The sequence below is a fragment of the Heloderma suspectum genome, chromosome 12 (assembly GCF_057233095.1).
Source record: "Heloderma suspectum isolate Gila_16-S chromosome 12, 16-S_ref, whole genome shotgun sequence".
NCBI classification, from domain to species: domain Eukaryota; kingdom Metazoa; phylum Chordata; class Lepidosauria; order Squamata; family Helodermatidae; genus Heloderma; species Heloderma suspectum.
The window spans coordinates 20,951,909-20,979,725 of NC_139469.1; the positions used below are offsets into that span (position 1 = coordinate 20,951,909).

General features: G+C 46.3%; 1 protein-coding gene across 1 annotated transcript; it reads right to left on the bottom strand.

Moving 5' to 3' along the window:
* Positions 1-680: 680 nt before the first annotated feature.
* ERCC4 (ERCC excision repair 4, endonuclease catalytic subunit) lies at positions 681-27,813 on the bottom strand. The gene is made up of 11 exons (XM_084818665.1): positions 27,335-27,813; positions 22,263-22,443; positions 18,651-18,846; positions 17,722-17,929; positions 14,640-14,820; positions 13,640-13,768; positions 12,706-12,816; positions 9,984-10,563; positions 7,771-7,863; positions 5,464-5,576; positions 681-3,924 (listed from the first exon to the last, which is right to left on the bottom strand). Exons 1-11 carry the CDS (start codon positions 27,602-27,604, stop codon positions 3,191-3,193), a joined length of 2,796 nt encoding a protein of 931 aa, XP_084674791.1. The 5' UTR covers positions 27,605-27,813; the 3' UTR covers positions 681-3,190.
* Between the last annotated feature and the right edge of the window lie 4 nt (positions 27,814-27,817).

Below are 27,817 nucleotides of genomic sequence, written 5' to 3' on the forward strand. Positions count from 1 at the left end.
CTGCCCCGCCTTTTTTTTATTTAAAAAGATTGTCTATTGTGCAGCTGAAAGAGCATATTCCTTTTGATGGCAAAGCCAGTCTATACTTAAATGGTCCTTACTTCAGACCCGTCAAGATTTTTCCTTTTGGATTTGGAAATGTGGATGGCCACAGCAGGATGCTTTTTCTGTCACCCTTTTTCTTTGGCCTTTGTGATGTGCCAACTACTATTCTTAGGCGACATCGTCCTTGTCCATTTGTCATGCTTCCACCCCAGCTGAGGTGGGAAGAAGGGGAGGGCAATACAAGCAGCTCTTGTTTAAGCCTGACCATCACAGGGCAGTGTGAACACTTTACTGTGCAATCTTATACATGTCTACTGAGAAGTCCCATTGAATTCAAGTGCATTACAGCAGTCCTATGCCCATTTACTTGAGATTAAGTTCCACTGAAGTCAATGGGACTTCTCAGTAGACATTTATAGAATTGCACTCCTAGCTTCTTAGCAGAACGCTACTGTTCTCTTTGTGCCACAGTGAAATGCAAAATATACCAGTGCAGGAAATTTAAAGTGTTCACTTCCCATTTTGGATTTTCCTCCAGTTGTGTTTTTTAAAAATATCTCTTTCCATTCATTCTCTCCCAAAAGCTGTAATTTCTATATGGAGACAGGACAGAAATTAACTTTTCATTCCCAAACCATAGTTAGCGAAAATTCCTTTAATACAGGTATTTTCAAAATCCTTTTAAACAAAGAGAACTCTGCAACATATGTAGGGTACTTGGAAAATGTGGATTATTACAGCATAGTATAAAAATCCACAGAAATATTCAACTAATAACAACACATACTAGACACAGCAGAATAACTTTTGACTCCTAAGTTTACATTTTTGCTTGACTGCCACAAAAGTCAAAATATTTTACAGAGAAGTTATGTTTTGAATATAAGAAATCTTCCATCTGTCTTAGAGTCTGCTTCAGTGGGTCCAAGAATTAAACATTTAATGATTATAAGGTTCATAGGCAATTGTTGACTTTTTTGCATACTGGATTGCATGCAAAAAACCAAAGAATACTCCATGAAGTTCCACAGGAGGTGAATATCTGTACATTTTCCCAGGAAGTCCCTCCTATTCCATTTCAAGTCAAAATTGTAAATGACATGCATGATGCTTCCTCACCACATTCAGAGAGCTTACAGTCAACTATTTGAAGTCAGCCTCTATTTGAAGAACTGTCTAGTCCAAGTCTGGTTTAAAGATAAAGAACCATCAGAAAGGAGAGCAGGGGCTTTGAAATTGCTCATCAACAGTTAGCATCTGGATAGCAAACTGAGCAGGCACACAGATCACCTGGTCCCAGTCTTCACTGCTATGGTGAAATGTATTGCATTTCTACTGAACTTACAGTAATTATTTAAAAATTTGCATCTATACATATAAATCAGGATATGGCAATTTTACGTACGTCACTGCCCTCTTCTGTGGTGACACATTTCCATTTTTTTGGTGACCCATTAAGCGTCCACCCTAAAAGCAGTGCACACATATGAACCTTGTTCACCACCAGCAAAGATCAGCTTGGCAGCAACCAGGGACAGTGGTGACTGGAATTCCTTCTCCGTTGGATGTTTCATTTAGGCCAGAGGTACACAACCTTTTTGGCCCCGAGGCCTGCCCCAGGTATTTGTAGTGGCGCTGCAGGCTGCACTCGCATGCGTCGTGGGAGGCTGCTTCGGGGATCACTGAAGGGGCAGGGCGAACCCTCTTCTGCCCCCAAGTGACCCCAATGGGCACTGCTGCTTTTCAACCAATATTAGTGTCATGGGAGCAGCAATCCTAGCTACTGTGGGGTCTCTGGGAGCAGGAGGTGGCTTTAGTCTCCTTCCCCAGCCGGCTTTGCTGCCCATGCGCCACCACCACAGGTAGCAATGCTGCTGTAAAGTCTCAGGTAGGTGGGAAGATGCTTTAGCCTCCTCCCCCTCCCAGAACCCCCAACCAACATCACTGGTTGTGCACACCATTAATGGCGTATGTGCAGCAATGCCAATTTATGCAGGAGAGGGGAGAATTTGACAGCAGTGAGTGGAAGCATGGGACCACATAACGCCCGTCGGGGGGCCACAATTTGTGGGCTCCTGTTTTAGGTTTTCCTGGAATGTTTTTAGGCTAGCCACTGTGTATAAATGTTAAAACTTTGCATTTTAAAAAATTTGGTATAATTGTTTACCTTATTGTATAGTAATTTTTAAATTGCAAATTGTTATCTGCCTTATGAGGACTTTGCCCTGAAAGGCATGGTAAAAATGTTTTTAAAAAATTATTAATAATAATAAATACAGGGCTACATTGTCGCCATCTGCTGCTGTGCCATGCTCTCCTTGCCTCAGGTGTCCTGATGCTCTTTTGGGCACAGCACACCAAGGTATGATTTTTTTTCCTTTTGAAGTCCTTTAAGCCAAGGATCGCAATATTTATCAATTTTTATATACATTGTAACTATACAAAGGTGATACGGTCCTGGGCAGAAAAATTCCACAGAAGAGCAGGACCTGGTAGCTACCTATAGCTCTCCTCTCACTCCCTTCAGGCAACCTAAGACTGTAGGATGCAGTTGTTAATTTAAGATTAATTGCAGGACTTATATGTTATATAAGTTCCAAGAAAAATTGAGAAGGGGAAAAAAAGAGATATTCCCTTGTGCTAAATAAAACACTGGAAAAAAATGAGCATGTGGGTGAAAAAGTACCAGCAATGAATTTATTCACCGATATTACACCCAACCTACCAAATAATTATAGAACACTTCATTTAATGTTTCTAGAGTAACCGCACAAAACACCAGGAGCTTCCCAATACCATTTGGTGCCGTTACATCCTGGAAAAGGATATAGCAAAAGGGGAGATCACAGATTTGAGCAAAATTCCCCCACGTTAAAACAATAAATAAATCCCTGCATGTAGAAAGCTAGCACATCAAAGAGAAAGCAATCCTTATCCTCTGCATGCTAGTTTTCCAAAGGAAGGGAGCTTTTGATATAGGAGAGCATTCAAACATGTTAACACCTTCGCCTACATTCTGAAGTGGTACAATTCCAAGAGAATCGTAGCAAATAGCTTGTCTGAATCTGTACAGCAGTCCTAAAGTACAGCAGCAGTTAGTCAAGGCACTGCAATGTGATACCCCTCCAGGGCCTAATGCGATTCTTCACCTCTTGATTTTCCCTTGAGAAACAGCTTCTGTAAAAGGTAAATGAATGAATTCATAAAGCTGCTTGGCATTGGCAGTGTTGCCCAGAAGTTCAGTCAGCTTGTCCTGAGAAAGGGCGATGAGTTCGGCAATGCTCTTAACATGGTTCATTATGGCCTGGCAGTTTTTGGCATTCACACCAGGCATTTTTAGTAGGAAGTCTTGGGGACCAGGGTTGTATTTGTTTGATTCGGGGAGGCTTTCGGAATCTGCTGTGACAGCCATGGCTGTCGCTGCATCAGGCTGAGCCCGGTTCCGTTTCAATTCCTCAAACAATTCAGCTGTGGCATGGGGAGAGGGGCACCACAGGAGCCGAAGCCGGGGGAAATGAAGAGTGAGAAGGGTGAGTTTAGAAATAACGTCATTGCTGGAAATCTCCTGATGGAGACAAGCCCGGGGAGTGAGAGAGAAGGATTTGCTGGGGTCAAACTCTATGAGGAGGACAGGCCGCTTATAATAACGAGACATAGAGATGCACTGAGTATAAAGCCTCCCGTTATTCAGGGAGCCAATAAGATCACTGATGCTTTTCCGCTCCACGCAAATGTCAGGCGTGAGAATGTAGTCGCCAACTTCCAAGGTCACGGGTTCAATGTCGATGCCGTGACGATGGATCAAAGACGGAAGCTCACTACGAAATTCACGCATGTCCACGACAATGCTGTGCTGCACTCCTTTCTGTTCCTGGCCACCTGATAAGAAGTAGAGATAGTGTTAGAGGACATCATAAATCAATTAAGCAAGGTAAATTAGCTGCGAGTTTGAAACAGACAGGTCTAGGACAGAGTGTGCAAGATCCTCTACCAGGTCGAAGGTTAGCATGTATTGATGCTAATATTGAAGACTGAATAGTGTTAGCGATGTCTTATCATGAATGGAAACCTGGAAGAGTAGGTAAGCTGTAGCTTCTGTGCCATACCTACATTCCATGTGTTGACACTTTACAAGGCATTTGTGTGGTGGGGAGGACCCACAGCTCAGTGGTAGAGCACTTGCTTTGCATGCACAAGGTCCCAGGTTCTATTCTGGGCATCTCTAGTTAAAGGATAGGTAGCAGAACTAGCAAAGACTGAAATGAATGCTACTGCACCGATGTCCTGCTTGCAGGCTTCCTATAGGTATCTGGTTGGCCACTGTGAGAATAGAATGCTGGACTCTCGGCCTAATCTACCTCATAAGGTTGTTGTGAGAATAAAATGGGGCAGCGGAAAAGAACTGTGCATGCCTCTTTCAGCTCCTTGGAGGAAAAGTGGGATATAGAGGTAATAAATAAATAAACAAACAACGATATATATTAGGTCTGCATTTAATCTCCCTGGCTGATTAGTTGGTTATTTTCATTCCTTCATCACCTTGTAAGTCACTATGGGCACTTTTTAGTGGACAGGTGAAGTAGAAATATTTAAAATTACGTAAAAGGAAGTAGCCAAAGACCACAGTTTACCCACTCTAAAAGGGATATTATGACAGTTTCCAGACCATTAACAGGAAACATCTCTCTTGCCCAGACTGCAAAAGTAATGCCAAAATGCAACATTGAAAGGTAAGTCTATCAAGATGTGTGCAGCCTGCTCAAACAGAGCATATCACCAGATGCTTTGAGGCCCAATGCTTGCATGCAGTAGCATAATGGCTGCCCCGTGAACATCCAGCGATTGTCTTCCCCTAGGCAAGGAGCACTGCCAAGCCCCCTCCTTGCAAAGCTCTGGCACCAGAGCGATGGGACTGGCCCTTGAAATGGGGTGGGTCAGCCCCACCCACTAAGACTCACCACCTCACACTGAGAAGGACACCCTAGAGAACCAGAGTCATCCAAGTAGCTGCCCTTCTTTGGCCTTTCTGGGGATTCCACCTCGTCACAGACTCGTTCATGGGGCAAGCCACTGGATGTGAGTGAATTTTCACAAGGAGTAGATTCTGCAACAGTAGAGCGTGGGAAGCTGCCTTATACCAGGGGAGACTATTTGTCCATATAGCCCAGGATTGTCTACCGTCACTGGCACCTACTCTCCTCAGTCTCAAGCAGAGACAGGACTTTCCCTTCCCCGGCTAGCTGTTTCTTGTGCTCTATCACCGAGCCATGGTCAGTGCTCTACCATCGAGCTATGGTCCATTCCCAAGTGGGAACAGGATGTGCAAGCAGCTATGTTATGTTAAAGATGTCTGTGTAAATCCAGTCCAAGGAAGTACATGAACAGAAATGTTAAGCCTCAGAGATCTCAACAACAAACCTGCTTTACGGGTGTCTGTCGAAACACCAGCTGCAGTGGCATCTCTTACAAGATCTAAGTTGGTTTCGTCTCTCCCTTCTCTTTCTTCAGGGATCACCATACTGGCCTTCTCTCTGGGCAGGGGTGCGGGAAAAATGCAATTATGAACAGAAACCTTTGAAATGTCTTCCTTCTAACTAAACACCAGGGTTAATGTGTAAGCTCTAAAACGGTCCTGCTTTAGAGCTGGAGAAGAGGCTACAGCAGCCATCCTCAAGCTGGCATCCTCCAGCTGTGTTGGACTACAAGTCCCATCACCCAGCCAGCAGACCCACTGGCTGGGTGGGCTGGGGATTATGGGACTTGAAGTCCACCATGGCTGGGAGGCATGAGCTTGGGGATGACTGGGCTAGACTGGCTTGAAACTGACACTCCCATCCCCCACCCTAGTGCAAATTAGAAAACTGTATGAAGGCCTAACTTTCATTTATTGTTTATATCACACATTTTCCCATGAGGGAACTCCTGGCAGCACACGTGGGGAGTTTCCCAGGCAGTCTTCCATCCAGGGAGACAAATTCATGGAGGACAAAGCCTCATCTGGATCATGGCAGCTCCTGTGCTAGCTCCAAATTCTGAAGGAGTATGCCTCTGAATTACCAGTTGTTGGGGAACAACTGTGAGAGAGGGCAGTTGCCCTCACATCCTGGTTGTAGGCCACAGTGTGAAACAGAATGCTAGCCTCATTGGACCTTTGGTCTGATCCAGCAGGGCTCTTATTTATTTATTGCATTTATATCCCGCCTTTTTTCCTCTTGCAAGGAACCCAAGGCAGCTTACATTATCCTCCTCCTCTCCGTTTTATCCTCACAACAACAACCCTGTGAGGTAGGTTGGGCTGAGTCTGTGACTGGCCCGAAGTCACCCAGTGAGCTTCCATGGCCAAGTGGGGACTAGAACCCGGCTCTCCCGGCTCCCAGTCCATCACTCTCACCACTACACTACACTGGCTCTTCTTATGTGATGGAAAGCCATTGTGTTGTAGTGGTTCAAGTGTTGGACTAGGACCGGGGAGTCCCAGATTCAAATCCCCGCTTGACCATGAAGCACATTAGATGACCTGCTACTCATTCACACTCGCCCTCTCTCTCTCTCTCTCCTCATCACCTCCTTTCACAGGGTTGTTGCGAGTATAAAACAGGGAGAGGAAGAACCACATATGTGCCAACCTGAGCTCCTTGGAGGAAGAGCAGTATGCAAGTATACAAATGTTATAGTTAAGAATATGTTCTTATGTTCAGACCTGGACCTGCTTCATTTTAGCAAGGTAGCTGGATCATGTGTCTTCATACGAGCCGTCGAACCAGCTAAGGCTATACCATATTCTATATAGTATTTCAAGCTGCTGGCAGAGGGCATGGGGAGAGTGCCACTTTGGAATGTTCCCAAATGTACAAAACTCCATGCAAGGAGTAAAACAAATTACTAGCACCTCGGGGAGAAACGTTCTATCCCAGTCTAATCCCTGCTGTGCTGGGTTTCTAGGTTGCTGTGCTCAGTTTCTCTTTGCTCTGGCTATAAATAAACGTTTCCCCTTAACAAACGTTATATTTTTTATTATATAATTCTGTGCCCATCCTCAATGGTATTCAGCTTCTTACATAAGTTTGCTACCTTGGAAACACACTGGGGGGCGGGAGTGGGGAGGAATGAACGAAACCAAAGCTCAGATCTGCATAGCAACATGAAGATACCCAATGTGGTTTCTCAGCCTTTCAAATAGCTGGAAATCTTTACTGGAAAAGTGAAAGCTCTAGCAGGTAATTTATGGGAATTGGTATTACAATTTTGCCAACTTCAAAAGTAGGAAGATTGTTCTGAAGAAGCCAACAAATTATTTGATGCCATACAGCTAGAACCAGCACTTAGCAGCCTTGTGGGAGATGTTGCGGCTGTAGCATTGGGCTTTCCTTTAATTTTGTTTTCTGGCCCAGTATCCTGAGCTACACTGGGTATCTGGGGCTAGCCACTCTCTTAATTTCCCTACAGTGCCCAGGATGATTCTATATGTCAGGGGCATTGTGAGAAATTTAAATGGCAGCTATATGCAGCTACCTAGCACTGTTTGGAGAATTCCTCAGACTGCTACTGCCACCACCACTAGATAAGCCCACCAATGCCCAGGATGGAGGAGGGAGCTCACCAGGGAGCATTTTCCCCAGGGCCTCCTCATACCTGGAGCCAGCCCAGTGATGCCACATACTGGCACACCTATGAAAATATAAACAGCTGATGTTTTGCAACAGGAGCACACAAGATCCATGTTACCGAATGAGTTTTTCGAAGGCTTCTTTTTCTTTCCTTAGCGTAGTAAGGTAGCGCTGTTCTTCTGTCGAACCTCCATAGATAAGGAAATAAACCCTGCAAGGCAAGACACAAAGATCTTGTCCAAATCCAGAAAAAACTGAACTCCCAAATAGCTGCTTCTTGGCCATTTTTTGGGTGTTTTTGACCAATGTGATGTGACTGCGCATATTTATAAATAACAGCCCTGTTAAAATCTAGCTGTTTAAAGATCTGGTAACCCCTCTTTCCCCAGGTGTAGGGGGAAAAAAAGGATTCAATACCAATGAGCCCTGATCCTAACTATATCTGCTCACAAACAGAGGCTGTCATTTTTTAAAGAAGCATTTGGTCCCTTTGAATTCATCGAGATTTAGTTGGAATTAAGGAACAGTTAAGTATTACTTCCAGATTGATTCGACAGTCTGCTAAGCAAGGCAAAATGCAAATACGAGCAGGGGCAAAAGCCTTGCCGTAGTGTACAGGTCATGGGGCTAGTTCTCACTGAGGCAGTAAAGTAAACCCTTGTCTGGACTGTAAGATTTTAGACTTTACAAGGGGGCTCACACATGATGGAATGCTCCTCTATCCCCCCACCCCCACCAATGCCCTCAAATATAGCATGTCAGGGAGAAGGTTAGGCTAAGCTAGAATCCTTCTCCCCATCATTCTGCCTGGGCGGAAACCACAGCTCAGTGACAGAGCGCATGCCTGGCAAGCTAAAGGTGGTGGGCTCAACCTCTGATGTCTGCAGTTGAAAGAAGAATCACAGGAACACAGGAAGCTGCTTTATACTGAGTCAGACCGTTGGTCCATCTAGCCCAGTATTGTCGACACTGACTGGCAGCGGCTCTTCAGGGTTTCAGGCAGGAGTTTTTCCTCCCCCACCTGGAGATGCCAGGGATCAACCTGGGACCTCCTATATGCAAAGCCAGTGCTCTACCACTGAGCCAAGGCCCCTCTTCAGGTACCCTCCCCTCAGGCAGCAGGTGTTGGGAAAGAACTCTGCCAGAGACCCAGGCAGAGTATTGGGCTAGAGTAGATAAGCAAAGCCTGGCCTGGTATAAGGCAGTTTCCCTAGTTTTCTATTGAAGGGAACTGACAGGGCTGGTCCTAACATTAGGCAGAGTGAGGCGGTCTCCTCAGTCAGCTGATGCTAGGGCGTGGGGGCGGCGGCACTCCACCCATCCCAGCTGTTTCCATCCTCTTTAGCTGGCCCCCAGCAGTGGCAATGGTTGGTTGCTTGCTCCTGGCCTAAGTTTTGTCTGTCTGGCCTAATTGCCCTCTCCTGAAAATATGACAGACAGTGCCACTGGGAAAGGGACCTGGCCAAGCAGACAGGTGGAGAGGCACCCAGCCCAGGCCATGCACTCCCAGCAGGCATCACAGATATGCGCCCGTTGCTCTGCTCATGCAGTGCATGCTGGCAACATGGCTGCTGCAGTGCAGAATGTGAGAGGAGGTGAGAGGTGGAGCAGTGAGCAAGCAGCAGTGAGAGAACAGGGGACAGAGCTGTGTGCTTCATGTGGACTGCCCTGTGCACCCCCAAACTACCCTGCTGCCCTCAGGCATGGTGGAGGACTCTGCCCCGTCACCAGTGTTGAAGGATGATTCAATTGCCAGTCTGGCAATCCCATGTGCATGGAATGGGGGGTGGGAGGGATCACTTTCTCCTTTGCCTCAGGTGGCAAAATGTCTTGAACCAGCCTCGAGGAGTGTTTTTTGTATGGACTGAGCCATCACCCATAGTCTGAAGTGGTACAGTCCAGGCTTCCTACCTCAGTAAGAACTAGGCCTATGACTCACGATGGTGGGAAGGACGGGCTGTAATGGGGCTTTGCGGCCCCCATATAAAAGCTCTTCGCTCCTCCTCATGGCTGGATAAATTATGTAAAACAACCTCATTCTGGACAATTTTAGCTTCCACAGATCACAAAGCCAGCTTTTCTTAGGGGAGCAACACAATTGTTACCCAAGGCTGGGAAACTTGTGGCCCTCCAGATATTTTGTCCTAAAGCTCCCATGATCCCTCTACATTGGCTCTGCTGGCTAGGGCTGATGAGAATTGTAGGCCAAAACATCTGGAGGGCCACAAGTTGCCCAGCCCTGCTTTAAGTGCACAGTCCGAAACAGCCCTGGGTACACACACAGCTAGAACACTCTCTTTCAGGGGACTTGCCCCCTCAAACTGAACATACCTCAAGGGTTTCCCAGGCCTGCTGGCCTTGTAAATTTCCAGCTGGCGAACAAAAGTAATCTCTGCATCATACAACACAACGTATCTTGGCTCCACTTCGTGCAAGACCCGAGTGAGGGCGTAAGGATCCCCGCAGCCATTCAGCGGATGGATAACTGTTAGCGGCTCCTTTAAGATCCCATAATAGGCATCCGAGGAAGACAGGTTCAGCTGGAGGTCTTCAGGTTTGGCTTCACCACCGCTCTCTCGGCCACTGCTTAATTCCTCAGAGTCTTCTGGCTCTCCCACGATGTTTTCCTGCTCTTCTTTGGTCAACATTTGTGTCAGGGTCAACTCTGGCTTCTTCCTTCTCTTGCTTGGTTTGGAGGACCCCATTTTGGTTCTTTTGGCCCGGGATTCTTGGGCGTTGCTGCCCTGGCCCTTGGCTGCTCGCCTGTCCCTCCGGCAGGGTTCTCCAGCTTCCTTGTCCTTCCCAAAGGTTTTGTTGTAGAGCCTCATTAAAATAGCCTCAGCCCCCGCTGTGATATTCTCCTTGAGCTGAGCACAAGTGCGGTCGTCACTGGCACAGATAAGCACTCGCCCTGCAGTCAAGAAATGATTGCCAGGCTTAAGGGTTGCTACAAAGAGCACGCCCCCGCCTCAAAATGGAAAAAAAGAAGGGACAAGCAACAAGATGGTGTGGTGTATTCCCACCCCTTTACAGGAGTGTTGCTGTTCAGGGTTCCAGCCAGCCTGGAACGAGAGCCTTGTAGTACTATTTGAGGCTCAGGGGATGGCAGGAAGAAGGGGAAAAGATACCTCTCTCTTTCCTGTCCTCTTGGAAAAACCTTCTCCTGCTGTGCTACACAGCCCCCAAACCTCAGCATTTAATTGCTGGAAAGACGATTTTCATGGAACGTTAGGAAGAGGGTCTTGCCGGTACAAGCTGTTTGATAGTGGCACAGACTGCCTCGGGAGGTGGTGGACTCTCCTTCGTTGGAGGTCTTTAAGCAGAGGCTGGAAGGCCACCTGTCAGGGATGCAGCTGCAGTGGACTGCCTGTACTGGCAGGTGGTTAGACTAGATGACCTTTGAGATCCCTTCCAACTCTGATGATCCTACGATATAGTGGGGGGAGGGAGCATGTTCTACAGAGTGGAAAAAGGAAAAGGCATCCTTCTTCCCTTTTTCCCTGCTGAGCCCCTCCCTCCTCTGTATATCATGTCGAGGGGAGATCTTTAATCTCCCACCATGCAACCACCCAACCCTACTCCACCCTCTCCAGGATACTATAGGCCAGCAGTGGGAGAATTCAGGCTTTCAAGATCTCTTTTGTTTCTGAATAGAACTCCACGGTCCACCAACCAGAGGCAGGTGCAAAGTAGAGGCTCTGGCAGGCAGGCATATGCTAAGGATTAAGGAACAGCATGCATTTGTGCACATGCTCAGCCCAAGAATTGGTCATGAGCACCAGAACCACACTCTCAAGTCCTTTCATGCAAAAATCCACACCTGGTTTCCCACCACGCATTCTTATTCAGCAACCCAGTTTTTAGCTGTTGCTGTGGTTAGACAATTGGGAGTCAGAAATCCTTGGCAATCTACCGCAAATCATCCAGAGGCCCACCAGTAGATCCTGCTCTGCTTTCGCCCTGCCCCACTATAGGCTTTGGCAGGCTAATTCCCCACCCAATTTTACTACTCGACCCCTGCACGGACATCCTCAATATTCTGTGGCTCAACCATCCACCATACCTGGATAGAGCTCCAACCGAGCACCCTCCTCCCTCCAGCTACCAACTGCCAGTGGTGAGGCCATCAGACAAAGAAGCGAAAGCCCTTCTGTTGTGCTTATCCAGCTACATAACTTGCTCAACTTTGTAACGAAGAATGTAGTGCTCAGGTTTGCTTTTTCCCTCCTCCCTCCCCACGCCCTTTTCCTTATGTGTTGTGTCTTTTATATTGTAAGTCTGACGGCAGGGATTGACTTATTACTGACATTTTAAGCTGCTCTGGGAGCCAATTTTGGGTGGAAGAGTGGGGTAAACAGGCTTGAAATAAATACGTGCCCTCAACATTCCACAGATCCTAGAAGCCGCAGAGCAGAGATCCTCATCTGGCAGTTTTGGGGTTTGCACATGAACTGTCTTGGGCATTTAGGAAAGCTGCTTTATAGAAGATTATAATAAAATACTAAAGAGCAGCAGCAACTGACACAGGCCAGGATGAGAAAATGTGTGTGTATGGGAGAGGCGGCATGGGTCTATCACTCCCCAAAACCGCCACAGATCTGTGCTTCCAGAAACTTAGGGACAAACTAGATGTTCTGGGGAAGCCAGGAGCCTTTTTCCATGTCTCTGCCCCATTCATGTATAATGAGAAAGAATGTGTGTACGTATTTCCACGAAAAGCAGCAAGCAGGGAAGGCGAGATGAAGCCTTTTCCCTGTGTCCAGACTGCACTCTATTGTTTGAAGCACTTTTCTTCAGTTCCAGCTCTGATATCGAAAGAGAGCTGTGCTGTGGGGAAAACTGCTTGGCGCAACAAGAGTGCCGTGAGAGGCAGCGTGGGAAGAGGGCAAGGTTTTGCTTTCATCACCCCTGTGTCCCATTCCATGTAAAAAAAAATCAGACCCGCCCGCCGCTTCATATGTGAATGGGGAAGACAAATGAATTAAATACACATGGCTGCCCCTTCATGCCTATCGTTGTCAATATACTGCCTTGGAGCTCCGGCCCCTCTCACCTGGACCACCCAGAGCTTCACTGTTGGCATTCTCCATTTCAATCTCCTTCAGCACTTCTCCAAGAGCATCCCACTTGGGGTTGCTTTCCAGGATCAATTCCCTTTTCTGTTCTGAAATACAGGAAAGAAGAAAAAGTGAAAAATAAGAATTTCCCATCACACCTTTCTTGGATGTATGAAAGCTGGGCCATCAGCCTGGCAACTGTTAAGTGATGCCAGGATGAAAAGGCAACTGTTAAGTCTTGAGTGCAGACATCACAGCGTGGCTTGTGCTAACCATGGTTTCGAACCCAAACCATCCTTCAACGGACCAACGGCTCTACCACCAAGGTATGCCCCCCTCTCCTTAATGCCATTATGCCAAACCATCCTTAGCCCAAACCATGCTTTGCAAACATACCTGACACTACATGATTTCTGATTCTAGTTGGTTGGCCAGTCACAGACCATGGTTTGTCAACTTAGACATCCCCTAAAACTTAAACCATGGTTAAGCTTCCTTATTCCAGTTTGGTGTGATAAGTCTGAACTGAGCCTAGGTAAAATTGCATCTGTCATTGCGGTGCGTAAAATGATTCCTTCCATCGTAGACCGGCAGCCTTCAGATCTAACTCAGATCAGTAAGTTAATTCAGGATGTTAAGTTATGTATGGATGCGTTTCCATAGAATTTACAATACAGTTATCAATTATGAGAATTTTATTAATTGTCAATGTAGAGCTCAATTTCAGAGTCTTTCCATTTCCTCTTCTCTGATAAACATGTATTTATACAGTAATACTGTTAATAACATTGTAAGTGCCTTGGTGCAGAGACCTATTCTATTCTACTCTGTAAAGCACCATGCACACTGATGGCCTGATAATAACAAACACCAACCCAAACACAACAAAAGTAACATGCATTTTTATGTTTTAAACGCTTTTTGTCATACCTTTTTCTTCCTTTACATCTGCTTTTTCAGAGGCTTTTCTTTTCTTACGTGCTTTGTCATCTGGAAGGCGATAAACTCTGGCCCGAGCATTTAGAAACATTGATGTACTAGAATCGAGAAAAAGCCAACCTATGGATGGGGAGATGGATGGGGACCAAAAAAAGAGAGAAAATGATTCAGACATAATTGCAAATACCCATCTTTACTTTAGCCCCTTTCCTTCCCTCCTCTCTTATCATTTTCTGAAACAGTTGCTATGACTTCAAATATATTTAATTAAAACTGATTAAACTGCACAAGTAAAATAATAGTTTTGAAGAACAAAAGCACACTTTGTGGTTAAGCAACGCACGTATGTGTCACAGTAAGGCTCTCTCTTAGAAGATGCATCTCCTCCCATGTGACAGTGAATGGAACAGCTTCTTCTAAGACAGACCAGCCATTCAAAAAATGTGCACCAAAATGTGTTTATTTGAAAAAAATATGCACAATACCTGCTTTATTTATTGGAAAATAGCTTTTGAATAATGTGTACATTTGCAAAGGTGCACACAAAAATGTACACATTTTTTAAAATGCATTGCTTTAAAAAATGCCAACAAAAATCTGAACAAATATTTATACAGATGAAAAAAAAATCACATGCCAATGCAGAAATGAGACAGAACAGAATTAAAAGTAAAAAAAATGAGAAAAATGGAGCTTCATAGATTTGCCCATCCACAGTCCTAAGCTTTCCCTTCCTCCACTGGCTAAGTTCTTATGTAACAACCAACCTAAGAAGAAACAGCAACTCAGGTTTCTGGTGAGAATGCTGCAAATTTTCAAGAAACAGAAGTTTAGTGGGAGGCTCAATATATTTCACTTTCAGTAAATCCTACAGCCTTATGGCTGGATAAAAACACTTCGGAGTGTTTGTGTGATGTTGTTGTTTTTAAATTAAGACTTCACTTTTTACAGTCCTGCCGATTCATTTGTTAAAGCACCATGCAGTTCATACCTGAATTCTGACCAAAGGCTTTTTCTGATGCTCTTAAGGACTCCAAAAGGTTAAGGAAAGTGACACAGTCGTACTGAGTCAAGTACTGTAGCAAAGTACGTAGGATCTTCAAGTCTTGGACCAAAGATTTGGTTTTTGCTCCAAGCTGGTGCCAAAGGGGATCGAGATAGTGACGAATTGTCTAGAAATATAAAATTGGAGAGAACTACCAGCGTGTGCTGTGATATGGACTTGAACCTTAGCAGCCTTCCTGAGCTCTAGCAGATTTAGAACCCGAATCTCGGATTGTGTCTTTAAAAAAAGTATAGTCCTCATGAACATAACTGAACGACTTAAATATTGTATATCATGTCTGTATTCCACCCTTCCTCCAAGGAGCTCAGAGCAGCCAGGTACAACTATGGAAGGGTCAGAAAGGAAGGAAAAAAGGGGGGGGGGGTTAAGTAAGGCTACTGGATCAAGTGTTGGGGCACCTGAGCCTTAGAGGAAGCTTTCTATTCCTCCCCCACCATCCCACTCCCCCCCCTCGCGCATGCACACGCACACACTATTACTCTATTGCCCAATCTAGAATTCAATGTGCATTCTGATGAATAGAAGGATAACCCTGTTCATGCCAAAGGAAACAATCCATGTCTGTTAACACCTGAGCATGCAGAATGGCCCTTTTCATTTCTGCTGATGTGCATGTTGTCTGGGGTGGATGAGCTTCACACCTTCATCCCCATGGTGACTGGAGTTGTCTCAAAGCATGGCTCCCAGCAGCCAGGCTTTGGCAGCTCCCTCCTGTGTCACCGAGGCACAACCATTCTGGCAAACTGAACTCAGTGCTTTGAGGGCACCATGTAGGCAGCAGCACCAGCCCACCTGAGCATCCAGTCAGCTGACCCCCAAGGGCCGATCCCTGTCCATCGGGCCCTATAATCCTCTACTCTCTGGGTTTGCTTGTCAATACAAGCAGCTCACCTCTGGTGTGGGGGTTCAGCCCTAGCTCTTGCTTGCCTCTCCCAACTGTTGCCTTGGATATTGAGCCCTGCCTATCATGGACCATTTTGACAACCAGTTCCTCCCTGGTCCCAAACATGCTTGGAGCTTGATCCTTGCTGAGGCTTGACAGCATAAGAGCGCCCATACTACAGAAAAGATTGCCAGCTCAGGGGGAAAATTCTCCCTCTCTCAGTCCCTCCCTCCCTTCACTCCTTCCTTGCCCTCCAATGTCCCAATCCTTGTCCAAATGACTAAATATTTACAATCCCAGAAGTATGAAAACTACGCAGGTTATTACATGGTGGCCACCCATCCACCCTCTGTCTTGTCCATTTACAGCCATGCCTGCTTCCACTGGGATTTTTTCCCCCCTCAACTTTCAGGTTCAGTAGATTAAGGTTGTTTAACGCAGATATATGGAGAGAGAGAAAATATATATATATATATATATATATATATTTACAAAGAACAATTCCAACGATGTTATGATCCTGGCACGCGACACTCAAACAAAAGAACGTTTATTTCATTGTTAACAAGCTTATGAAAAGCAAGCCAGAGACTTAGAGAGCTAATAAAACATTCTTTTATGCAGCTCAACTATTAGCAGATGTCTAAATCCTCCATTAAAAAAAAGGTTATAATACAGGCTTCCCTCCCCTAAACAAAAGGCAGCTGGCAGGAAGGGAGAAAAGTTCAATCAGAGAGCTTCTCCTGGGTTGCGCCTCTGATGTTCAAGACCCTTCACCAAAGAAAGGATCATGCTGCCTCTTCCCCCCCCCCCAACCCTAACAGATGCGCAATCTGGATTGCAGATCACCAGATTAATGAAAACAAGGGAACCTGTCATTAATGAATGCAAGATTGCCAAGCAATGTGTGGTGCTTTGTAAGCTGGCCCATATTCAACAGAAATATTTCACTGCTCTGACCTCCTTGTGAAGAAGCCAAGCGCTTCTCCGAGCAGAGATTCTGCCTGCAGAATGCATTTCGAGCTCCAGAGCGAGCCCTAGAAGATGAAGGTAGTCTCATCTTCTATTATGACTTTACAGGAGTGTACAGGAACTATCCCCTCATTGTTGGGTAACCACAGCCAGTTGAGTACACACATGCCTGGGATCAAGAGCAATGGAAACGCCAGAAGCTGCAGGGGTTTAGATGGGCTAAAGACACCAGCATGTCTCTTTTTAGAAATTAAAACACCACCGCCCCAACTGAATGAAGGAGATCCATACCTCGGTGGAGTGGGAACCGCGAGCACAAGCTGGATGCGTAACGGAGGACAGGAAGCTGTCTATCCACACTCCATTGCTTTCAATTGGATGTACACTTCTTATATTTCCCACCTTCCCTCCAAGGAACTCAAAGGTGGCATACGTGGTTCTTCCCACACCCTTTCACATCCTCATGATGACCCTGCGAGGTAAGTCAGGCTGGACCTCCAGGTTCAGAGGTGATTGCCCTTTGCTTGTGGCTTCCCAAGGGCATCTGGTTGGCCAACTTGGGAAACTCGATGGTGGACTACACAGCCTTTTGGTCTGATCTTGCAGGGCTCTTCTTGTGTTCTTTTCAGCTGTGATAACTAAATGGAACCTCCAGGTTAGAGGTAGTCTACCCTGAAACATCAGTGGTCAGGGGGCAATAACCAAAAAGGGCAACTGCCTTCATGTCCAGCTTGTGAGCCTCCCAGAAGCTTCTGGTTGGCTACTGTGGAAAATAGGACGCTGGACTATGGACCCTTGGTCTGATCCAGCAGAAGTCCTCTTATGTTCTTATTTGCTGTAATGGTTAGGAGTGAAACCTCCATGTTCAAGAGTAGCATACTTCTAATGATCTGATGCTGGGGATTTACAACAGGAGAAGTCAAACTGCTTTCATGCCCTGTTTGTGGGCATCCCAGGGGTGTCTGGTTGGTCACTGATAGAAGCAGGACTCGACAGGCCTTTGGTCTGAGACAGTAGGGCTCTTGTTATGTTCTTCACAAAGCAGTTCTGTAGTCACAACTCCTCAATGATGGTGTAATGGCTAAGGCGTGGGGTGCCACAGATGGCACTGAGAAAAACCCTCCACAAGCCAAAGCAACGAAAAAGACGTACCTTGTCAAAAGCCTTCCCGATTGCATTTTCTAGGGATAAATCTTCTGCTTCCAGAGCAGGATTACAGTGCTTCAGTTCTCTCAAACACGCATTCAGGATGTCCAGTATCGAGCTCTGGATGGTGCGCATGGCTGGGGTCATGGTGACGTGCATTTCAACCACTTCAGGCTTGTGCTGCTCTAAAAAGGAGTGCACCACTACGTGAAACCTGGGGAAGAGGAAGAGTGAAGGGCATCACAGAGAAAGGAGGCCCTGCATTAATTCACATGAATTGAAAAAATGGACACAGGGACATAGGAAGCTGCCCTAGACCAAGTCAGAATATGTGTCCATCTAGCCCAATATTGGTACTCTGCCTGGCAGTGGCTTTCCAGGGTCTCTGGCAGAGGACTTTCCCACCAGCTGCTACCCCATCCTGTGTTCAGACATCATGATAAACCATGCTTTATCGTGATGGGAGTGATCCTAGCCTCCCTCCACCCCCAGGCTCATGTACTCTCCTCTTTCCTCTCGTCCTCCAGCACAGCCATGAAGATATCGGAAGGTTTTACTTCTGATTAACCACAGTTTGGTGTTATGTCCAAACCCTAAACTGTGGTTAATCTTTAATATGGTTTGTTGAAACAAGCCAGCTTCATAAACCAAAATTTGAAGTTGGCTTGTTTCAAATAAGACATGGTTAAAGATTCACCACATCTTGTCGGTTTTGGATGATGAGGCAAACTGTAGTTCATCAAACCTGGAAGAAAAAGCTGACAAACTCCTCTTTGTGGTTGTGTGAGAGGAGGAGAAGGAAGATGCAAGCCTAGGGGGCAAGCTAGGCTTGACCATGTTGTGATAAACCATGGTTTATCATGATGCCTAAATGATAATTAACCACTTCAACCGTGGTTAATTCATTTGTCTGAGCACTGCATTGAACTCCTTACCGTGGCCAGAGGTAAAGCTTCCTCACAAAGAGATTTCTCATCACCCTTTCCACCTGACAAAAGCCAGTGTTAAAGGCAACGGCGTTGTCTGTGAAGGCTTTGACGAAACCCTGCTTGTTCTTCTGCCGATAAAGACGTAAGATAAAGGCTTCTTGGCAAGACTCAATGATTCTGTGTGCTTTGTACACCAAAATACCTGGCAGAACAACAAGACAAATAAACTCAGGCCATGGGGGGGTGGGGGAACAATCAACCAAACATAATGCGGCACAGGACATGATATTTTGCAGAAGAGGTTAGGAGTTTCAAAGGTTTTACTGATTAAAGAGCGGGACACATCCTAACTGTCCTTCAACAGTTTTTTCAGAGATGGAAGAACCGAGCCCCATTTAATTCCTCCTCCTTCACTGCCTTCAAAGCCTTGTCAGTGGAAATTATTGCTACAATTTAAAATATGCTCACTGAACGTAAAAAAGAGGAAATGCCAGGAACCCCAAACTTTATTTATAGGAGCATTCTTGGAACACAACAACAATGCAATCTTACACATATCTACTCAGACACTATGTCTCATGGAGTTCAACAGGGCTTACTCCTAAATAAGTGTGCATAAGATTGCACTGCACACGCAAACATCCCTCTAGTCCAGCAACCTGCTTTCCACAGTGGCCAAGCAGATCTTCCAGAAAGCCCACAAGCAGAACATGAAGGCAACAGTTCTCCCCTGCCCCAGAGAGCTGTTATTCAAGGCTACAATCCCTCTAAACATGGAGATTCAATTTAGCACTCATGACTAAATGGCACTGGTTGATCTCTCCTCCAGGAATTTGTCTGATCCTCATCTAAACAAGTCTCCATCACATCTTGTAGCAGTAAATTCTGTAAATTAAACCAAGTAAATCAAACTAGAATGGAATGAAAATGCAGGTAAATTTTATCCTCGTAACAGCCCTGGAAGGTAAGACTACTGGCCCAAAATCACCCAGAGAGTTTAATGACTGACAGTGTAATTCTACTCAGAAGTAAGTTGAGTTCAACATGTATACAGCCTTCTCCAACCTGATGCCCTCCAGATGTTTTGGACATCTGGATGTTCAGGATCCCAGAATGCCTGACCATTACTCATGCTGGCTGGGGCTGATGGGAGTCGAAGTCCAAAACATCTGGAGGGCACCAGGTTGGGGGAATGTATAGGGTTGCAGCCTAAGTGGGGATATGAACCTGGATCTCAACAACCCTAGTATGGCACTCTGACTGCTACACCACACTAGCCCTGTTCAGCCATAAAGCTAAACTGTAAGTATAGTGCTACGTGAACGAACCTCAGACTCTCACACGCCCCCACCAGGTCCTCTCCAGCATGGATGTGAGGTGGAGATCGGAAGCATCCACTCCCTATATGTAACTAACTGCACTTTCTCATTGTATCCAAAAAGGACAACTTTGCAGTAAACTATGGTTCACATAATTAACCAGGCTGCCACCTCTCCGCAAAACTTTGCATTTGGCACTCCTAATAGAGACCTGAGCACTTTTCATCTGCAGCCACCTGGTGAGGCCACCATTTCCATGCTCCCACAAAAGTTTGGAAAGCCACACCCACGTGTCTGTTCCTGGTCATGTTCATCTCAAGAGAGAAATATAGGAAGTTGCCTTATACCACATCAGACTATTTGCCTGATGTAAACCATCCAGAGAGCCTCAGCTATGGGGCAGTATAGAAATGATAATAATGATGATGATGACGACGACGACGACAACAACAACAACCCTAGTGTTGTCCCCTATGACTGGAAGAAAAGGGTATTTCCCATCACATGCTACTCGCGTCTTCTTTTTAAACTAGAAAAAGCAGGGATTAAACCTGGGACCTTACTACACAGCACTGCCATAACCTACAGAGGTGGTTTTCAAACTGAGAAGCCTGGTGGTTCCTCGGGAGTTTATTTTCAGATTCCTCAGTAACAGCAGGCAAATTTCCCTGAAAGGCAGCGGGCCCAGTGCAACCAACCATCCCCTGTAATGCACAGTTAACTGGGGAGTGTTGGGTTTGCTAGAGCCGCGAGGCCCAACAGGCCCAGCCAGCACTCGGCCCAATGAAGCATGGAGAACATTTCCCAGAACCCTCTGGAGCACACAGTCAGTGTGGAAAGGGCGCCCTGAAACTAGAAGGCTTGAAGATAATTGATTGGATGCGCAGTGTATGTTTCTAAAGAGTTCGGTGGCGGTGCATTTCCTTTTCCAAATACACTTTTAGACATTTGGGCATTTTCCCTTGATGAAAAATATTTAAAAATTAGTGCACAGTGCTGATTTTGAGGACCGAATATAGCTCCTGCTTCCCTGTTCAGCAGCCCTGAGCCACAGTGGGTTATTATTTTACATTTTTATCCCATTCTTCCTCCAGGGAGCTCAGAGTAGCACACACCGCCTCTCCACTTCCAATATTATCCTCACAACCACCCTGTGGGGTAGGTTAGGCTGAGGGAGACTGATGGGGCCAAGGTCATCCATCAGTCTAATTCAAAGACCGTATCCACTACACCAGGCATGAACAGATTTCAGGCTTCCAGGAACTACTTTGTGTTTTACTAGAACTTCAAGGTCCACCAACTGGAGTGAGTTTCAAAGTAGTGGCTCAAGGCACACACACACCTAGGAGAATTAAGGAACAGGATGCGTTTTTAAGGAGAATTAAGGAACCAAGAATTTGTTTTCATTATTCAGTTCTGAGAACTAAGCTCGCAGTCTTTTCTCACAAAAATCCATTCCTGGTTCCCGCCACCCAAACTTTTTTCATTTCAGCAGCCTAATTTAGAAGGGGGGGGGCAGGGAGCCTTTTTGTTGTTGCTGTTTTTAAACAAGTAGGGGTCAGAAGCCCCTGAAGATCTACTGCATATCATCCAGAGACCTATCAGTAGATCCCGATCTACTTTCTCCTCACCCCTGCACTACACACTGGCTGGATTCACACAACATGACAAGCCAGAGTACAGGAGTGTGGGTTGTCATTGAACTGTAGGTTGTTGTTGAATCGTTGGTTGTTGTGTTGTGTGAACCCAGCCACAAGAAAAAAACATGGTTTGCTAACCACAAGAAACCCAAGAAGACAACCCATGGTGTGTTGTTGGGTTGTGAACTGTGAATTGTTCATGGTTAACAGCCCATGGCTTGTTAGAGTGGCTGGGTTCACTCAACATAACAACTCACAATTCCACAACCACCCATGGTTCAACCCATACTCAGGCTTGTCATGTTGCATGAACTCAGCCATTACCTCTCAGCATAAGGGGGAAGGGGAGACTGAACACCACACAGGGGAAACTCCAGAGACCACTGCATGGCTTGGTCGTTAATCTGTACTTTACTTAGCATAACATTTAATTTAGCCCTTATGTAGCGCTGACCTCTAGTGGGAACAACACTGTAAAAAGGAAATATACAATTTTCAACAATAGACAATGAGATATCTTAAATCTGCATAAATGTGGATGAGTTAGCACAGGGGAGCAATGGTCCCAGGGCTTTTTCAGTCTAAACTCAAATTATGCATGGTGGGGGAGAAGGGGGGAGAAGAGAGTTAAAACAAGTCCTCTCTTGTAAGCTTCTTACCAGTGATAAGATCTGAAGGAATTCTGTCTGTCAGAAAATCCACCACCAGAATTCGGCTGGTTGCAAAAATGACCCCCCCTTGGGTGTAAACTTCATAACGACTGCTGCTTGCAATTTCATTTGTAACACGCCGAGGAAGATGAGCAACATTATCGGTTCTTAACTGGTCAATAAAAAACTCCTAAACCAAAAGAAAGTGATTCAGAATTAATGCAATGCAAAAAAAGGATAATTTAGAAATATGTGTAGAAAAGATGTTCATATTTACAGCATGATCCAGAACTGGAGGAAGAGGAAACTGGCTATCGATGTCTACTAGTCTTGATGGCTATGTGCTACCTCCAGTACCAGAGGCAGTGAGCCTAGGTACACCAGTTGCTGGGGAACATGGGTGGGAGGGTGCTGTTGCACTCATGCCTTGCTTGTGGGTCCCTGGTCGACAGGGGGGAAAAAACACCTGAAACTGCCCAGTGAGGACTGAACATGTTCACTGGCCACAGAATACTGAACGTCTTGCGGAGGGCAGAGGGATCCAGAAAACCAGCAAGGGGGGCGGGGATGCAATGGAGTATCCTGGAAAAGAGCATGGCTGGCTGGAACCATGAACAAGAGCACTCCACACAGCAACATTTTGTTGGCGGATTCGACTTGTTAGTAAATATTACAAATGGTTTTCATTACAGCTCTCCTACCACTTCTTGTGTTTAGGCTGTGCTAGACTTCAGTGATTTATTGTGGTTTCCATTGTACTATTGTTATATTTTCAATGTATTGTACAACACCTAGAGAATTAGTTTTAGGATGTGTTTAATAAAAACAACAAGAGTATGTTCAGGGACGATTCTAAAAGGCAAACTCCATGTCAGGCATAATTAGAAAAGGGATTGAGAATAAAACTGCCAATATCACACTGCCCCTATACAAATCTATGGTGCAACCACACCTGCAATATTGTGTCCAGTTCCGGCCACCACACCTAAGAAGAGATACTGTAGAGCTGGAAAAAGTGCAGAAAAGGGCAACGAAAATGATCAAGGGGCTGGAGCATCTCCCCTGTGAGGGAAGGTTACAGCAGTTGGGATTGTTTAGCTTGGAAAAAAGGAGGGTAAGGGGAGACATGGTAGAGGTGTACACAATTAGGCATGGTGTGGAGAAAGTGGATAGGGAGACATTTTCCTACCTCTCTCTTAATACTAAAACCCAGTGGGGTCATCTCATGATGCTGATTGGTGGGCGATTCAGGACAGATAAAAGGAAGGACTTCTTCACACAGCGCATAGTTCAACTATGGAATTTGCTGCCACAAGACATAGTGATGGCCACCAATTTGGATGGCTTTAAAAGAGGGTTAGACAAATTCCTGGAGGAGAAGGCTATGAATGGCTACTAGTCCTGATGGCTATATGCTACCTCCAGTACCAGAGGCAGTGAGCCTATGTACACCAGATGCTGGGGAACATGGGTGGGAGGGTGCTGTTGCGCTCATGCCCTTCTTGTGGGTTCCTGGTTGACACCTGGTTGGCCACTGTGTAAACAGAATGCTGGACTAGATGAACCCTTGGTCTGATCCAGCAGGGCTCTTCTTAGGTTCTTAGTTTCATATGCATAGAATCTGTGATGAATAGCATCAAACATTCCGCATCTGCTGATGCTTTTGTTGTTGTATAATTGTTACCTTGTATTTCTTAAACAAAATACTTTAAAATGGGGAAAAAATAACAAACAATAAAGAAATATGAAGCTGCAGTATGCCAATAAACCATTGGTCCATCCACATACTGGCTGGGCTCTCCAAGGACTTTCTGGGCCATGCCACCAAAGATCCTCCTTAACTGAAGATGCTACTAGAATTGAGCCTGGAACCTTCTGCACGCAGAACTCATGTCTACTCACCATGCAATGGCACCTAACACAGAGCATATAAACATGTGTGAATGTATGAGACCACTGTGAGGGGGAGCGCACACTCTGATTCCAGAATTAGTTTTTAGAAACTAAACCCTGAACACCAGAGTTTAAGAAGGGTATCTACACACTGCAACATGCCCAGAACAGGGTGACAAAGATGGTGAGGTCCTCTGAAGAAACTGTGAAGAAGTCGGGTGTGTTTAGCCTGGAGAAGAGATTATTAAGAGGCAATATGATCGCCATCTTCAATACTGGAAAGGGCAGTCACATAGATAATGGAGCAACTTTGTTTTCTGGTGTTCTAAGTAGGACCTGAGACAAGGTCAGGAAAAGCAGGGCCTTTCAAATTACAAGAAAGGGGATTTCAACTGAACGTTAGGAAGAACCTCCTAACAGTACAAGCTATTCAACAGTGACACAGACCACCTCGAAAGGTTCTCCTTCATGAGAGGTTTTTAAGTGGAGGCTGGACAGGCACTTATCAGGGATGCTATAGCAGTGGATTTCCTACACTGGCAGGGGGTTGGACGAGGACCATTGGTCTAACTAGCCCAGTACAGTCTACTCTGCTGTGACTGGCTGGGCTCTGCAAGGGTTCAGACAGAGGTATTTCCCAACCTTCCTAACCGAGAGCCTCCTTAACAGGAGATGCGAATGGGATCGAACGTGGCACCCGCTGCATGCAAAAGGCTAGTGTTCTGATGCACCTGGCTCCATTGAACTTGGAGGGCCTTACATCTGCGAAAGCACAATTGTAATTGAATTGTTCGGCTCTCCCAGGGACTCTTGCCCAGCTCGGCTCCTCAAGATCCTTTATGCTAGAGACAGAACCCCATATCACATCCATAAAGGCTATAGGAGGCCCCTTCCCAAGAGAAACAGGGAGCAGGAAAAGGGGGCTGAGCTCAGGCTGACATTCAAAATCCAATGCAATGTAGCAGATAAGAGCATAGGATTATGACACCACAGGTTCATAAGAACATAAGAAGAGCCCTGCTGGATCAGACCAAGGGTCCATCTAGTCCAGCATTCTGTTCACACAGTGGCCAAACAGCTGTCAACTAGGAACCCATAAGCAGGGCATGAGTGCAACAGCACCACTCCGCCCATGTTCCCCAGCAACTGGTGTACATAGGTTCACTGCCTCTGGTACTGGAGGTAGCATATAGCCATCAGGACTAGTAGCTGTTCATAGCCTTCTCCTCCAGGAATTTGTCTAACCCTCTTTTAAAGCCATCCAAATTGGTGGCCATCACTATGTCTTGTGGCAGCAAATTCCATAGTTGAACTATGTGCTGTGTGAAGAAGTCCTTCCTTTTATCTGTCCTGAATCGTCCACCAATCAGCATCCCTTGATCATTTTCGTTGCCCTTTTCTACACTTTTTCCAGCTCTACAATATCTCTTCTTAGGTGTGGTGGCCGGAACTGTACACAGTATTCAAATCCCCACTCAGCCACAGAGTTCACCAGGTGATCTCCAGCCGATCGCACACACAAGGCCTGTTTGTAAAATCATGGAGAAGGAAATAAGCACAGGCTTATTTCCCCCTGCCGCACATGCCAGTCATGTGCCAAAGGGATATGAATAGTTACGTTCCTCAGAACCTAAAACAGCCCATGGGTTCTAGGTGGCTTGCCGGGTTCACACAACACGGCAAGCTACACCAGTGAGGGTAATTATGCAAATCCCCCTGGCACTCTGTGATCATGCAAACCTGGTAAGACCTTCTCTTTGCCTAAATTGGTGGGTGTGGGGAGAATCATATGCGCTTCCTCAGCTCCTTAAAGGAAGGAAGGCCAGGATAAAAATGAAATATATAAATAAAAGTAGGTTCTGGGACTGCATCCTCTACCAAATCAGTAAGAGGAATGGCTGGGGAAAGACCCAGGTTTAAATTTCCATTCCGCCATGAAGCTCATTGGGTAACCTTGGGCCAGTCACCATCTCTCAGCCTAACCTACCTCACAGGATGGTTGTGAGGATAAAATGGTGGTGGTGGTGGGGAAAGTACACCACCTTGGACAAAAGGCAAGATACACATGAAACGAGAACCACTGTGGTGTAGTGGTAGAGTGTTGGACTGGAAGTGTAGGGAGACCCAGGTTCTAGTCCCCACTCGGCCATGAAGCTCACTGGGTGACTTTGGGCCACTCACTGACTCTTAGCCTAACCTACCTCACAGAGTTGTTGTGAAGAGAAAATGGAGATGAGGAGGGCCTTGGAAACCTGCTGTCAATCAGAGGAGACAATATTGCACTAGATGGACCAATGGTCTGAATAAGGCAGCTATCTTAATATCCAGGACTGCAGAACTCACCTGTTCCTTATGGAGCCAATTAATTATTTAATAAGATTTCAAGTTTCAAGTTGATATTTGACGTTGTTGCACGTTGTTTGGGTGTGGCCAAAAAAAGGTGAAAGGTAGCATACTAAGGCTGTTCCTAAAAGAGAGCCAGTGTGGTGTAGTGGCTAGAGTGCTGGACTGAGAGTCGGGAGATCCGGGTTCTAGTCCGCACTCGGCCATGGAAGCTCACTGGGTGACTTTGGGCCAGTCACAGACTCTCAGCCCAACCCACCTCACAGGGTTGTTGTTGTGAGGATAAAATGGAGGAGGAGGATGATGATAATGTAAGCCGCCTTGGGTTCCTTGGAGGAAAAAAGGTGGGATATAAATGTAATAAATAAATAAATAAAATGTTAGTTCCTAAAACGTTATGTTCGTAAAATGTATGTATGTAAAATGTATGTTCCTAAAACGTTAGGAACGTTTATCTGGGAGTGAAGCCGCACTAAACCTGGCGATTCTCCCCTGCATCGCCGTTAACGGGACTGCGCTGCAAAGCAGGTTACTTGAACAGCTGCCTAATGAGAGCCACTGCGGCGTAGCGGTTAGAGTGCTGGGCTGGGCCTCGGGAGGCCCGGCCTCTAGTCCTCACTTGGTCGTGAAGCTCACTGGGCGACTTTGGGCCAGCCACAGGCTCTCAGCCTAACCTACCTCACAGGGCTGTTGCGAGGACAAAACGGAGAGGAGGGCCGCGTAAGGGCCTGGGTTCCTTGCAAGAGAGGAAAAAGGCGGTACATAAATGCGAGAGACAGACAGAGAGATATAAATAACCAGGCAGCTCAGTTAATCCGCGCCCTCCCCGGAAGCGCCCTCCCTACCTCCTCTGCAGGGCTGATGTTCAGCACCAGCACCAGCCTGGCCGGCTCGCAGTACAGGCGGAGGAAGCGGAGGAGGAGGCGGTCGACGCCCAGCCCGCGGGCGCAGATGACCAGCCCGTCCTGGTGCAGGAGGTCCAGGAAGATCTGGGTCTCGTGCTCCAGCGGCGCCCCCCCAGCACCGGCCGCCGCCATGACGCGCCGCGGCCAAGCGCCGGACCCCTCGCGGCCGGAAGTGCGGGGGAAGGAGAAAACCGGGCCCCCTCCCACCATGGAGATACGAATGCGGAGCGACGCACGAGCGTCAAGGCCGCACTTCCGGTTGACGCTGATAGCCGCCGCTGGGGTCCCACGGGCGCGTCGCTCTATCCCTGGGGCCTCTGTGGTAAAAAACAAAAAACACAACCTTCGCTCCTCTTGCGTAGAGAGGACTGGGCAGGGAGTTCGATTTTCGACCGGAAGTGTAAGGTTCCGCCCTTTCCCCCG